The sequence below is a fragment of the Acartia tonsa genome, chromosome 1 (assembly GCF_053477335.1).
Source record: "Acartia tonsa isolate MP-2025a chromosome 1, ASM5347733v1, whole genome shotgun sequence".
Classification (NCBI taxonomy): domain Eukaryota; kingdom Metazoa; phylum Arthropoda; class Copepoda; order Calanoida; family Acartiidae; genus Acartia; species Acartia tonsa.
In genome coordinates, this window is record NC_137260.1 from 40556795 (window position 1) to 40573013 (window position 16219).

The 16219-nt window shown below is 29.9% G+C and overlaps 1 protein-coding gene across 3 annotated transcripts in view; it reads left to right on the forward strand.

Moving 5' to 3' along the window:
- LOC145319454 (uncharacterized) overlaps positions 1-16219 on the forward strand; it is a 453173-nt gene that overhangs the window by 334161 nt on the left and 102793 nt on the right. For all 3 annotated transcript variants that reach the window (XM_080161592.1, XM_080161601.1, XM_080161608.1), the window contains one exon: positions 13875-14106. In XM_080161592.1, the coding sequence (XP_080017718.1) occupies positions 13875-14106 (232 nt within the window). The remainder of the gene's footprint in view (positions 1-13874; positions 14107-16219) is intronic.

Below are 16219 nucleotides of genomic sequence, written 5' to 3' on the forward strand. Positions count from 1 at the left end.
TTACACATATATGAAATGACCATTTTCAACTAACTGAGAATGTACATTTTTTTGTCGAATAAAAAGTTATTATACATGTAAAATGACTCCTTTTTATATGCTGGAGAAACTGCAAATATTGTCCTTGTTTATTGACTAATTTTAAACGTTTTTAACTTCATTTATTTCAAAACAAGTATTGATTTTCTAAATAACTTTATATTGCATCTTTATGGTCTATTTTCATTTGGTTACCTTGCGCTAGCTTTAACATAATTTTTCTAATAATCATATTCTTTTTCTAGGTATGTTTAAAAGAATTTCTTCAATTTTAAAAATACCAAAAATTGTTTTCTCGCTTCTTTAGAATCAACATTTTCAATCTGCTTATTTGAGAATTATATAGGCCCCTGATGTAAAGGCTTATGGGCACTTGACTAAGTAGGATTTACTGGACTTGTATGTGCTTTTAAAACCGCTAAATAAAATTATAATTTAACATCATAAAGTACATAAAAACCCTATGTTAAAAATAAATGATCTTGAGAAAGGCAGAAAGCATATTGACCAATAATTCCCTAAAAGTTTTTTTTATGATATTAAACTGCAATTTAGTAGCCAAGTTTGAGGAGCTAAATTGAGAGCAGGGTTAATGGTGGGTTTGCTGGGACACTAGTGTGATAATTAGGTTTTACTATATGTTGAAAGTGACCACAATTGTAATAACACATTAAATCTTTCCCCCAGTTCAAAATACAGTTGGGTAGCTTCCCTAAAAATTGTATAGTATGGGCAGTTCATACAATTTGAGATTTCTCATCTAAACAAAAATAACCAGATAATTTAAGGGATAAGTTAATGGACGATAAATAATAAAGTGATAATAAAGAAAATGATCTCTTTTGTAAATTAAATTATTGGTTTAAAATTTGAACACTTCAGTTTTGAACAAATCAATCAAAATTCCACAAATGTACCTAAAGTATTTGAGCCACCTAATAAGAAAACCTGTTTATAAAGTTTAGGAACTAGTAAACTTTACAGTTGAATGACCCCTCCCTACCTGAAGATAACCCTTCCAATGGTTGGTCATGACAAACATATTATCGAAGTGCCAATAGGTTAATTCAATAATTTCGTCGGCTATGTAGGAGTGATTAAAAGAGTAACCATGGCTGACATAGCATAAACAAAATCCAAAATTCCAATTTCAGTTGTCCTACCCATACTCTAAAATTGTTGTATGAGAGTCCCAACTTAGCTTCCTACACTAAAGGGTGCTAATTTACATTTTATAACAGGTACAATCTCTAAATCTTAAAAGTACATGAAACTAGGATTTTAGTCAGTACAAAAGAGGTTAATGACGCTAGAATTAATCTACAACTCTTTTCCCCCCCAGTATTATCAATAATTATATATCATTACTATTATTTTCATTTGATAAAAGTGGCTAACATTTTAACTCACACTTACAACGATAGTATCATAACTTAGTGATCTAAAGGTTTAACACAATGGCCTATAAATTGATGTACAATACATCCCCAATTTTGATACATAAAATTTTGACGGTTACAATCAGTGGTTGAAATGTTTGGACTTTAAAATGGACCAACCAATCAAAATTCAATAAAATCCCCAAGTTTGTTGATACAACGAATAAGAAAACGTTATTATAAAACTTTGAAGACTAGTGTATTAAACCTCCCAAATTCCCCTCCCTCCCTGATCATAACTACAGACTTTTTTTGATAAAATAACTGCATAAAACTATGATATGGTAGTGTACTTAACATTGTAGGCAAATTTAGCAGTCCAAACAAGTTCAAACAAATCTTTTAATGGAATCATTTGGCATTGTAGATTGAGAAGATGACACTTTTCTGACTTTTTGGCGGATTTTAAAAATCTAAATTCCATTAAATAACACTTAAATTACAACTGTTTGTAGCCTAATTTAGTACTGTGACATAAATGGGACAAAATGACTTTAGAAATTGTTTGTGTAACATAAAGCCAAAATTTGACACGAGTCCTAACCCACCCCGTTTTTAAACAGGTGTTTTTTCACTTCCGCATATTATTACAACTGCATTGTGTTTCAAAACAGTAAAAGCCTACAAAAGCAATAAATTGTAAGGGGTATTTAGTGATATGTAGTTAAGAGAAAGGGTAGGGTTATACCAATTTAAAACTATTGAAGAACATATAATTTTTTGGCTATCTAGCGCAAAATTTTTACTGTTTTGAAGGCAAGACCTGCCAAGCATTCATATCTGTGTTAAAACCACCCACCCACTACACTTTTAGAAATGGCGGGGTGTTTTAGCATTTCAACAACAAAAATGGCCTAGAAAAAAGCATTGATCATTACTATTAAAAGCATATTCTAATATATAAAGAAGTAAAAAATTTTGTCTTTAGCTAAAGATTTCTATAAACACTGAACTAATATAGTTCTCCATTTTATCAAAGCTTCAAATATGTCCGGGGATGGTTTTAAGCTATTTCTTTCAACTTCAGATTACAGATATTCCAAAGCTATTCTAAGATTAGCTTAAGGATTTTAATCTTGTGTTTTGTATGATTCATTTTCTAAAAGCTAAAGGCTTTATATTCTTTTTACTGGAATACAGAAACGTCCACTTTAAGAAATGACTGGGCAGCAGATTTATCAGTAAGAATAACTACACAGGGACAGAACAACGGAAGACAAATTAAACATCCCTCATATTTCAAATATTAAAATTCGCCTTTGGTAGCTTGTATTTTTTAATAGGAATAGGTTAAAGATTAATTAATCATTATAGCTATTGTCCTCTCCCCTTCTTGTATGAACATTTTATTATATGCAGAATCAAGTATTTTTAGAAATAGTTTGTAATATTTCTATTAATTCTACTTTCCTTTTTTATTTCCGTCTAAAATACATATCTACTTATCTTCTTTATCAGTACGTGTATCCATCTATCTTACTGTTTATTATCCTATTTATACAGCTCTATCTCTATATTTGTATCCCGGTCCAATGCAATTAGACAATATACAGACATACAATCACACATTCAATTAATTATTTAGCTGGAAAGAGTTGCCCCCGGCTATAAACTGGCCCAAAACACAGCATTCAAAAGAAAAAGATTTTGTTTTTATGTTTTTCATATTGTACATACACACACATTAAAACACACTTTATTAAGCTTCTTGAATTGAATTCAAGCTAAATTTAAAAACATTTTTCTCTGCTTAAAATAAGAAACAAAATTTCAATTATCTCTTTAGCATATTTGGAAAAAGTAAATAGCTACATCTTTTTGTGGCTTTTTAGTTTAGCTAAGGGTGAGATGTTGTGCATAAAAAGCGTCTGTTTGTGTTGAATTCTTCTGGTATCCTATTTCAACCAAAAGTATTTAAGCTGGATGCCATAGTTGTTGGGCTGTGCAAAGCTCTAAACTAGCCAAATAAGATATTGGATATACATCTCTGTGCATATTTAAATATATTGTAAGACATAAGTTTTTCATTGGAATTAAATATGGCTGTATTAACTTTCTTTAAAAAGATAGATATAATTCTAAAAGTAACTACATTGAGTAATTGACAGATGGACAAACCGAAAGACAGACATTTAGTAAGACATACAGACAGACAAATAAACATATAATTACACAGACAGACAAATGGACATACAATTACACAGACAGAAAAACCTATCCAACAACCTATCAAACAAAAAGATGCCAAAAAAAACGATTTATTTAACCTAAAAAAGTATCGAATTTAAATAAAGTACATAGAAAAATGTCCTAAAATCTACGATATTGAATATCCATTAAGCTTTATATTTATTCGGCAGGGAGGGATAGAGCAATGGACTGTAAATGACTTCCCACCCCCCCCCCTAAACTTTGTATTTGAAACTCTAATAGATATGTCAGATATTTGGGGGGCGGAATGGGTGTGGATTAATCTATTTTCCATTGTCCACTCCCTCCGTGGTATATTTTGAAAAGATTTACGGTGAATTGTATCAAATTTTAAAAAATTCCTTAAAACTAATCTATCTCCCTCGCTTATGAATACACACAAACTCAGGGAAGCATGGAAAGATAAACAGTGTCAAATAAAGGGGAAAGACTTTTTTGATAATATTATAAGAATAATAGGCAGGGGTTTAAAGGGATAAGACAAAGGCCGAAGAATTGAAGATTCCCATAAGTGATTCACAAAATTATCCCTTCTGTAGATTACAATTAATAGTTGAAATGGGACACTCAACTTAAGGAACCAACCATTCAAAATTCAATAAAAGTCTCCAAAGGTGTTAAGCCAACGAAGAAAAAAAACGTTATCATAAAACTAAGGCCCAATTAATTTTATATATTTATCGATTACTTTTTCCTTTTCCTCACACACACACACACACACACACACACACAAAACTCATAGTTTGAAAAAAGTGTCATACACGATAAAGAAAATTTCCTTTTATGGTCGGCCGATCTTCATTTTCCACAGGTTATGCCAAATTCCATAATTTTGAACTTTTTAGTGTGTTCCATCCCTTCAGTATGTTGTAAAAGGGCATTACAGTTCTTATAAAAAGTAACAATAGAAGGTTTATGAAATTTTACGGGTGGGTACCTCATATCTTCCAAGAGAAAACAGCCATAAAAAAAATAATGTGTCAATTAGCGTTTATAATGTTATACAAGTCGCGGAAGTGATGACACTCCAAATTTTCTATGGGCAACCAGAGATTTCTTTCTTTCATATATTTTTTGAGTGGTCACCAAACATTATTTTCTTTCTTTTTTATCCTAATAAATCTTTACATTTTAAAGCCTAATAATTTTTACATTTGTGATTATTTAAAAATTACATACTGAATGTTGTTAAATATGACTTTTTTATGATTAGTGACATTTTTGATAAAACTTTTTTTGCTTTTTGGGGTGAAATAAATTATAGTTTAGATATTTACATACATTTTAAATTATTCTTCCCTTAGGTGTAAAGTTCTGCTAATTTGGGGAAATAAAGGGTTGTAGATTATTTTAAGCACAATTATCCTTTCACTCCCTGACCAAAAAATGTATAAAAAAATTATGGTCAAAAATGACCTTTTTTTATGTTGACATAATCATTTGTCCAAGCGACATCTTTTTTCTTTATTTGAAAACAAATGTTTTGATTGTAAATTTAAACAAAAACTTCACGGTTAATTCTTCTGCTGCTCACAGACACGTAAATAATTACTAAAATAAAGATAAGCTTGGAAAAGTACCCAACTTTATGAACCAGCTAATCAAAATTCAATAAATGTTCCCAAAGTTGTTGAGCCATTAAATAAGAAAAAGTTATTATAAAACTTTGGGGACTAGCCCCATGTCCCCTCCCTCCATGATAGAAAAGGATGTTCATAATTAGCACAGGTATAATAATCTAACAACATAATAGATTTTCAGTATTATGTTTAGTTATTGACAATTTAAAAATAAATGTATTAATTAATTTATTTTGTTTTTAAATCCATAAATAAATGATAATTATCCATTTCCTTGACTTTGCCGGCTTAAAATTCCATCTTATTTTGTGCTTAGAAGGCAAAAAGGAATGTTTCCCCTATTAAATTTGTCTTTTTTTGACCCAATGGATTTTTTAGAAAGCTCACTTCTGTAAAAGTCAAATATCCACTTTATTTTTAGAGAAGCTTCTCTATAATATATGTTGTCCGTAGGTCATTCAGTTAATACCTCATACTTGGTTTTTACACTACTTACGGTCATAACTGTCCTCTTTTAGACAATCTTTCTAAATTATTTATTTATCTAACAATTGTAATCTATTATATCTTGGCCATATGTTTGAAAGTGGGTGGGTTACATGCAGGGATATTAAGGGATAAGACAGTACACCCACAAAATTACCCCATATGTAGATTAAAATTAATTGAACACTACCAGTTTGTAAACAAAAAATCTAAATTTGATAAAAGGATCCAAAATTTTACAAATAAGTTTGTTATAAAACCTTTGGTACCAGTGTAATTTATAAATCAATATCCCCTCCTTCCCTGGTTAAGAACAGACAACAGAGAAACTTTGTTTAGAATTTTTCAAATTACAGGAATAATATGTCATAGGGATACATTTATTTTATTTCATTTTAATAAAAAGTTTTATCTTACTTCTACCTTGAACGCTATTTTTATAATGACATTAAATCTATATTATGTTGATATAACAGAGTCTTTTTATATTATGAAAAAAAAATCTTCTGAAGCGTTCCCAATATTCTGGAAAAAGTAAAAAAATAGTTGTAATGTCTGATTTAACCCAAGTATTCTACTAACTTCCAGGAATTGAGACAATTGTCCTGGAGAAGATATTGGAATATAAATTTTGCGGGTTTTATAAATAGGGTATGTTGGCTTTTAACCTTAGGGACTTTTATAAAATCTTTTACAAGCTAAAAATTTTGTTCATCATAAAAGGACGTGTACATCAATTTATACAAGGTTTTTTTTATTTCAGATTTTAATTCCCTGTCTTTGATTAAATGGACCCTTGATCTAATTTGTTTCTGGACTTTGTTTCTCTGATGTTATTTTTATAATGAGCGAAGCATCTCTTTGATTTAGTTTCCAGTATGACGTCCAAACCGATTAGAGCTGGTTGTTCTTAAAAATCATGTAATCGTATTACAGACAATTTTCCACAAATATTAAAATAAAAGTCATAAAATCAAAACCAGTTTTGTTAGCACGGGCCCTCGGTCCCTCCAGCCTAACAAACCTGTTTAAAATGTATGACTTTTCATTTTAATATCCGCGGAAAGATGTCTATAAAACGATGCGATAGGTAACTATACTTGTTTTTTATTTGTAGTAAGTTATTTCTAATTACTGTTTTGTTTTCATTTAACATTTTCGTGTTTGTTTGATATTCTTTTTTAAGAAGAATTAAAGCTTAACAAATTTCTATATAAAAAAGTGAAATGTACATTTTTATATAAAGCATGTTTTGATATTAAAATTTGGTTATTTTAAAATAATTCCATCTCTTCCTCTCAAAATTTAGAAGTTACTTAGGGCATAAAATTACATAAAAAAATGGGGAAAATTGATTTACCATCCATTGCCCTGTCCCTGTATCCCTTGTGCCCCCAAAACCTTGAAACAGAGCTCTATCAAATCATGAGAGCGATCTAAAAAAGATAAAAATATCTGTACCACCCCCAAAAACCTCCATTGCCCCCTCATAGAAATGTCCATCTTTTTGAACCTCCCTTTTGCTAAAATTTGCACCCCCCCCCCCCCCTCTCATTACCGACCCCCTACATAAAATAAGTAACCATTGACCTAAAAAGCTTCCCCTTCCTTTTTTATCAAAACGTTGTTGCAATAATATAAAACTAGTAAAAAAGTATTTTTAGCACAAATCGATTCTGCATTTTATATATTTCTTATTTTAGTAGTTTCTTAAGTAGTTTAGTAGTATTAATGGCCATATAATCTAATTAAATATCAGATGAAATAGTATTTTTTGTTGTGGCATGCATTAAAGAGTCAGCCATATAATGTCATTCATTATGTCATTTTGTCGACTATAGAAAAAGTGATCTTGACTGACATTTTGACTACAAACTTATGTTAACATTGTTATAATAAAACAGTTTGTCAGGGAAAATGTGTAAGTTGGTGTGGACGCCTCTTATCTTTAAAATTGTTGAGATGAGGGACTAAATTATTTGGTGTGAATACATTTCCGCGCATGTAGCACATTTTTAAATCACCAGAAACGTAACAATTATTACAGCAGCACAATTTAGCCCCTTTACCTTTATTCTGTTCTTATCTATCAGCAAATAATAAACAAATACTTCCTCTTATTTATTTGTTATTGTATTTTTTGCGAATATGTAACCAGGGATTTAAAGGGATGAGACAAGGGCCGATAAATAATGTACATCCTAAATGATGATACACAAAATTAGCCGTTCTGTAGATTACGATTAGTGGTTGAAAAGTTTGGACACTCAACGTGAAGAATTAACCAATCAAAATTTTTAAAAATTTCCTAATGTTGTTAAGCCAACGAATTAGAAACGTTATTATAAAACTTTGGGGACTAGTGCAATAAACAGCCCAATGTCTCCTCCATCTCTGATATGTAACATATGCGGATTTGATAGGACACCAAATTATTTGTTTGAGTAAGGTCTATGATCAACTATGAAGGATTCAAATTAAGATTTTTATCATCAAAATTTGCCCCAACATATTTTTTAGGTTATTTAAGATGGCTACTTCTACTATTTCTTTAAATTGCTATAAAATATTTTTAACTTGAACGATTATATCCATTGATAGCAAAGCTAACTAATATGAGAAATATTGAATATTATATAATTGTCTAAAATTATTATAGTATATTCTAAAAATTATATTTTTAAAAAGAAAGTATTTGAAGTTATAATAATGATTTTAATTTAAATTTTCTATCTTCTTTCTGATTTATTTTAGATGTGATTCAGTACAGTATACTTTCAGAAAAAGCTATTATATTTAATTAACTAATTATTTACAAAATCTGATGTTAATACATAATAGTTTTCCATACATTAGCTTGTTATTGCTGCGCATCTTCTAGACATAATTGTTCTTGTTTTTGAGGGACAACTTTATTTTTATCCCAAAAGTGAAGGAAAACAATTATAATTAAATGAATCTACAACCCTTTCTTCCACACAAACATAATAACTTAACAACAACAAGCTTGTAAACTTAACGAGGAAAAGGGGGGGTGGAGATAGGATTAATTTATCGTCCATTGTCTTATCCCTGTACCCCTGCTTATCCCTCGCCATGGTCATATGAAATTGAGAAAAGAGAAAAAAATCATAATACAAGTGCATTAAAGGGAAAGTCGGAGGTTTATTAATGTATCCGCGGTCAATTGTCATTAAAAATATGCATTCTTATTAAGTTTCTGCTGATTTTACATCAACATAAACCTTAAGTCATAAAGTCATTATTAGAATAGTGTTATATGGTGTAATCAGGGGCTGCTATTCAGCCAATTAATTCCAATTGAAGTTGCCGCAAAATTCAATATTTTGCGGGGGCGTATTCCTTGTTTATGTAACTGAAGAGGGGTGGGTAAGAAATGAAGAAAAAAGGGAAGGGGGCTGTGGGGAAATTTTCCTTTAGAATTGTTTGTCCCCTTTTCCCTGGGCGTAATCAAAAATCAAAATTAATTGACGATGTATATATATCTAATTAGCTCTTTAAACAGCACTTTGTTTAAATTACTTATATAGAATTTCGACAAAAAATCTCAAATAAAAAAGCGAGTGTCTTTTTAAAGTACTTGCATCGGAAGAAAGAGCTAAAACTGTGAGGTTCAATTTAGATTAAGACGATAGCCCCTATAGAAATCATATTGCTCTTGTTCTAATAGATTTTTAAATTAGATTAATAATTTAAGAAAAGTATTTAATGTCCCTTAAGCCTTTTTGTTCATAATCATTATACAATGGTTAAAAATGGCATACTGACTTTTCCCAAAAAAATTGAAATTAGTTATCTATTTTAATATATCTATTTTAAAGTTACTGAATGTACTATAAGGTTACTTATAGGCTATTCTATACTATCATTCTATCTTTATTTAGCTTTCTGATATCTTTATTTTAGTATGTCTTATTTTCTTTCTCATTTTATTAACAGATATGTCTCCTTTTCTCCTTTTCTTCACTTTTTTTTCGGCCCAAATCTAATTTTTTTGTATGATATGTGTGTATGAGTGACTTTAGTCTGTGAAAAATGATGTGAATGATGATTTGTTTCCATATTTTTATGTATATTTAGTCCTTGTGGAGAGACTAGGTTGCCGACTCAAGCGAAAAAAAATTAAATTAAAAATTCCCAAAAATACTTGAAAAATCCACCAAATTACCTATTTTACATAAAAAAATAATGATATTTAAATATTTTTGGTTTTAATATTTTTGGTAACCTTGAATGGTTTAGTTTTAACACATATACACACAAAAATTTAAGCGTGTTCCTCCCTGTATATATATCTAGAACTGTATATCTATCTACTTTGCTATCTAGGCCTATGTTTCGTTCCAAGAAATATTCGTCATATGTAAGACATCCATTTGAAATGTGAGTTTAAAAGATGCAATGTTTTGAGGATGTTTAAAGATTTTTTAAAATGAGTTTTAAATGTCGATATTTTGTCAATATGTCGATAAAATAACAACACAAAAGTTTTCAGGCAGATTCTTTAAATTGAAAAACCTTCATACCTCCAAAAGGTCAAAGACCCTATTTTGCACCTTTTTCCCTATTAAAAGATGTAGTAAAAAAAATGTTGTATTATTTTTCGCAATAAAAATAGTTACCCGATAAATCTTTTAATGCGGATTGTAAGCTTTTTTACGGGGCTGGGGGGAAAAGTTAACTGCAAAAAAATTTCCTTTCGTAATAAAATATTAAAGTCAGCTAATGATGCATATAAATTTTAGCGAAGCTACTTCAAAACATTTTTAGTTAACTTTTAAAGTTTTTCTAGATTCTATACAAAAAATATAATTTTTTTACAGTAAATTGTTAAAAATAAGGTGTCTTAAATTCCCTCATTATTTGGGGATTATCATTGTAATGTTTCTGTTTACTTCCAAGCTTTTTTTATTAGGAGCGCAGCTACTCAATAATTTGGCCATTTATGTTAGTCAATAAGCCCAAAAGTGTTAAATAAGCTTGTAAATTCATAGATACATAGTAAAGTTTAGAGATAAAGAGTGTCTGATAAATTTTACTAGTTTACTGTATTATACTTAAGCGTTCTTTTTCATCTTTATCTTGTTATGGATTCGCCACTAAGAAAATGGACATCCTTGTTAAAATACTTTTCTTTCTCTTTATTGTTATTCCTAAAAGTATTTTGATACTTTAAGTGTTAAAAGAGACATGTTATTTTGTAGTAACAATATATAAAGAATATTTGAAATAATTTTAATATCGTCTAGGATATGCAGACTTACTGGGTTTTTAGACTTTTAAATATCTTCATATGACATTGAATTTTTAGTCTATTTTAGCCGGGTAAAGTTAAGTAATTAAAGGTATAATTTAATGCCCTAAAACTAGCATTTTAGACGTGTCTACTTTCAACTACTTGAAATTGTTTCTACATGAAATTATTACATCATCCAATTAAATCCATTCAAGTACGTTTATTTTTAGCTTCAAAAAATTATAATTTGAAGGAAAATTAAGAAAAAAGTGCAGGGGATATGACAATGATTATTTATTTACTCTCCAGCTCTATCATCTACAAAGTCATAATTTAACACATAAATATATGAATTAAAGGAAAAATTGATTTATCATCTATTGTTTTATTCCTGCCTTTCTCTATAAAATTATCTATATTATTTCACATCATTATTTTTATAAAGATTATTAAAAATCTTAAAATTAGATCCTCAAATTTTGCTTAGAAAAAAATTATTTTTTTGTGTGCAGTTGTTGCTTTTGTGTGTTTGTGAAATTCTGTGTAATTTTTCTGTGTGTGTGTTTCGCCATGAGAGAAAAGAAAGGTCAGGCCCTTCTTTAATCTAGAATTTTTGACACAAAGCTGTTTTTATGTTGCAACTGAAATGAACTTTTTAGCAACATAAAAGTTTGAAATTAAACCTTAAAATGCTCAAAATTGAAGTCTGCTGAAGTGATATATTAAGATACTAGCTATAAATTTACTTTACTATTAATTGAATTTATAAAATGACTTATTTGATTTAAATATTTGCCTTTGCTGTCTTGAAGCCATCTTTCGTTGGTTTTAAGGGACATTCAAATCACCCCCCCCCCTGTTTCACTATTTGCGCAAAGAAAAAAAAATTCGCCATTCATTATTCATAGCTTAGGAGTAGAAATCTTATATAAGAATTTTCACACCTTAGCAGAATAATAATTGGGAGCGTAGCTTACTTACAAATAGGGTCTTTACGTCGCTGGGTAAGTTAAATGTCTCAGGGCATTTATCCTAGTAACTCTATAAGTTTAAATTAATAGATTATAGGTCCATTACATGAAAATAACAACAATAAAATAGTTAAAAAGATATTAAAACACATTTAAAAATCAGATATTTCCAAGAAGTTCTTCCTTAAAACCCCTTAACTTCTTTTTATTGCAGATTTCTTAAATAATTCTGTATTCAACTAACCTTTGATCATTCATTATTTTAAAAGCGAAGCAACTCTTAATGGATGCTGTCATCCTTGTTTGATGTAAAGCTTACAGTATACTGTGTAAACTTGACTTTGTCAGCATGTAAAGCCTTTTAATGTCTGCTTAACCGGCGGGTTAAAGTAAACCTTTTCAATAGTAGAAAATAAACAGGAATATTTAAATTCAAAAATTACTTCAATCTTACACCTAGTTATCATTTACTCTATTAAAGTGAAACTTGTAGCTGGCTAAAATAAAGATATCCCCCTATCCACCCCTTATGCCATATCCCCTTTTCTCCTACTGAATGAACAAAATAACCAATTATTGAGTTACAGTTTTCTTCTTTATAATATCCACGTATATTCTATATCCATTCCTTTAAACTCAACAAAGTGTTCTATGTTTAAGAATAATTGAACATTTTCAAAATCATATTGTCATTTCTTCCTTTTCTATAGAAATATTTGGAAAAAGAATGGACAAAACTCTAGTTATAGAATAGCTTTGCTTTATGATCAGCAAAGAATAATTCAAGTCATGGTTCTTTCGGTCATTCAGAATGTTTGGCAATACAAGCTCATAACATTGTCATTCTACAAGTTGCTCAAGAAAGTGAAATTTAAAATTTTTAATAAAAGGAGAAAAGATCGGAAATATGTATGCTTTAAATTTTTTATTATTATTAAAAGGAAACCTTTTCTATATCTTAGCTGAATTCCTAATATATTCAAAAAGAATCGTAAACAAAAATATCAACATGTCCTGTTTTACCCTTTTGTAAGTTCCTAAAGCTACAGATAAACTAATTGATTAATTTAAATTTGAAATTATACTCGGCATTAAAAGTAAAAATGCGCACAAGCAACCATACTTATTGTCATACTTGGTGTAATACTTTGTAAAGAGGCTTACTGATTGCGAAAATGTTTATATTTTAGTTTTAACCACTTGTGAATATGTTTTTATGTGTGTGTGTGTGTGTGTGTGTGTGTGTGTGTGTGTGTGTGTGTGTGTGGTTTGTAAAAATGTTCATATTTTGCTACGTGCAAAACTTGCAAAATAAGAATCTTAAATAGGAAAAGAGATAAGGATCCTAAAAAAACAAATTGAAGAATAGGGCCATAGACGTCCAAGAGAGGGGTTAAAGGGGTGTTTACCCTTCTAAATATTTTAAAAATACATTAGATAACCCGCGTCAAACCTTTCTAAACCCTCATTTTACCCCCCCCCCCCTTCAACAAAAAGCTTAGACGTCCTTGATATTGGAAAAAAAAGGTTCAAATATATTGGTATAAATAATTCTGTTATGCTTAAGCCTTTTAAGATTATTTGTCTGTTTTCCTCTTCTTAAAAAATCAAGGGTAAAACTAAAACGAATCATAACATGTTTTGATGTTAATTTTGCCGGCGTTTTTTTTTTTTTTTGAGTTGTTAACTTAGTCTTTTTCTAGTATAGCTTCGAAACCAATTGATATCCGCCTGATTAGAACCGGTTCTAATCCATACTGAAAAATCATGCATAACATCGGGGCTAATAAAATTGGTTTTAATCTTTTATTTTTTTATTTCAATATCCGCGGAAAGCTGTAATAATAAGATGCGATAAATAACTATTATTGATGATTTTTCTCTTTTTCAGGCAAGGCGTGTGTGACATGTCCGGCGAGGTCAAACTGGATTCCGCCAGTGTAGTGGGCGTGCCTGGAGCCGCCAGTATGGCAGCTGTTCCGCCGGGGGGCGGAGCCGCTCATCCGCCAGGCGCCGGTCAGCCCGGTGTTTCTGACGTACTGAGGCATTCCCATTCTGATGATGATTCTGGGTGCGCGCTTGAGGAGTATACCTGGGTACCTCCGGGACTTAAACCAGATCAGGTAGGGATTAATCTTCAGTTCTTAAATGATAAGACAATGGACGATTAATTAATGTATATCCAACCTCAAAGATGACAACAAAATTACCCCTTCTTAAGATTAACATTTAAATTTTTTAAAATAAAAGTACCCAAAGTTTTTGAGCCAACGATTTACAGAGCGTATTTGGAAGACTTTGGTTGACACAGTAATTTACAGTCGCTTTTTGATCCATATATGTATTGTTATACGTGTGAAAGAAAATGAAAGAAAGGACTGCTTGCAGGCATGCCATTCCAGATCACAAGTTTTCTACAGTTTCTCTTAGAATTGAAAGTTTGATACTTATAAATTGCCAAATTATATTATTGTTAACAAAAATGCTATGCTTTTTGTCTTTTAAACTGCAATAAGGATCTTTAAAACAATTTAAACATAATGAATTTTTTAATGATTGAACTTTTGAAAAGAATAGAAAAAGTATAATTTCACTGCAAATGTGCGTGAGTGTGTGTTTGTGTGTGTGTGTGAGTGTGCGTGTGTGTGAGAGACAACTCAAATTTTTCTATGCCCGCCGTTGCAAATTGATTAACTAATTAAAAATTAGGCTGCTAGCTCTCATTTTCATTTTGTTGTACAGCATTTCAAACATACTCTTCTTCTACTTACTTCAAATAATTACAGGGAACTAAAGATATAAATTAACAAATAAATTAAATATAAAAAGTATTTTACTAACGTTAATTGTACCAATTTAAAACGGCTGTACAAACGAGAAAATGAGTTTTGTCGACAAAAAAAATTAAAACTTTGATTGCAATTACTATGAATTATGATCTTAATGAGTGAAATTTTGAAAAAGTAATGCAAAAGAAAGATAGGGCAAAGGAAATAATTATTAAGTTATAAAAAATTTGCTTTAATTAAGAATGAAAAAGCTGGGCTAAGAACCTTTCACCTTCATGATTTATTACAAAAAATCTGCAATTATTGATGAAAATGTAAGAAGCTAACAACATTTTTATAAAGTTCTAAAGTAGAACAATGTTAAAACTAACTTTCTATTTATTTTCTTAAAGCATAAATCATTGGTTTAAAAAACTATTAAAAACAATAATTTAGAAATGTTGATTATAGCTTAAAGAATCAATAAAAATGAAAAGTTCTCTCTGGTCAAATTTTGGTCTCAATAAAAAGTAGAACAAATGGTTGTTTTTGGCAGCACGTATCACAAATATCTCAACCAGTTGTAGATCATTTGTTTGGTCTGCTGCCGCAAGAAATAGGAAAGGAATCTGGGCTCGGCAGTTGCGCGTCACTCATCAGTCAATTAAAGCAAAATTATCTTTCTTTAACTTGAAGAAAAAACAGCCGGTGTCTCACCCAGTTTATTATATAGAAAAAAACTTCTTTTTAGTAAAAGCTTGAAAGCACAAAAGTGGGGTTTAAATTGGCTTGTTTGTACGGTTGACGCACGGCTGCCAAGCCCTGTGTCTGTAACTGTCATTTTTCCTTAGAAAATCCCTCAAACAAAACAAACATTATTATTAATGGTTTTTTGGTTAATGTTTTTGGTCGTCACAAATTCCCAGAAACAAATTATATTATTGTTCATTTGGAAAAAGAAAGCACATCAAGTTTTATGATTTCTAAATTGAGATTTGTTTTATTTTATACTTTTGCTTCACCCCTAGCCTCTCGGAGTTTTTTTTTAAAATCACAATTAGAAATATTAATGTTCCTTTATAGCATAAACCATATAAATAAAGTTTTAACCTCCAAATTCAAATCCAATAAAAAAAATCAAAAATAAAGTTTTATATTAATGATTTTTTCGTGTCCTAAAAAACTTTACCAAATTGCAGTCTTAACCAACATTTTCCTTCGATTGTTGATTATTAAATGTCCTTGGGCAGATTTGAAACAAACAAAAAAAAAACAATTTGTACGGCCTTATAAAATCATTCTAATTTTAATGATATTTTTAAGAAGAAAATATAATATATTTTTTATACCTTTTTATAGAATCTTTGGATGTTTTTTAGCTTGTTTTTAAGGACATTTTATAATGCTTTGTCCAAACGATATTTTTTCCTCACATACAAGTCTAAACAATTGTACATCTGAGTTGAAA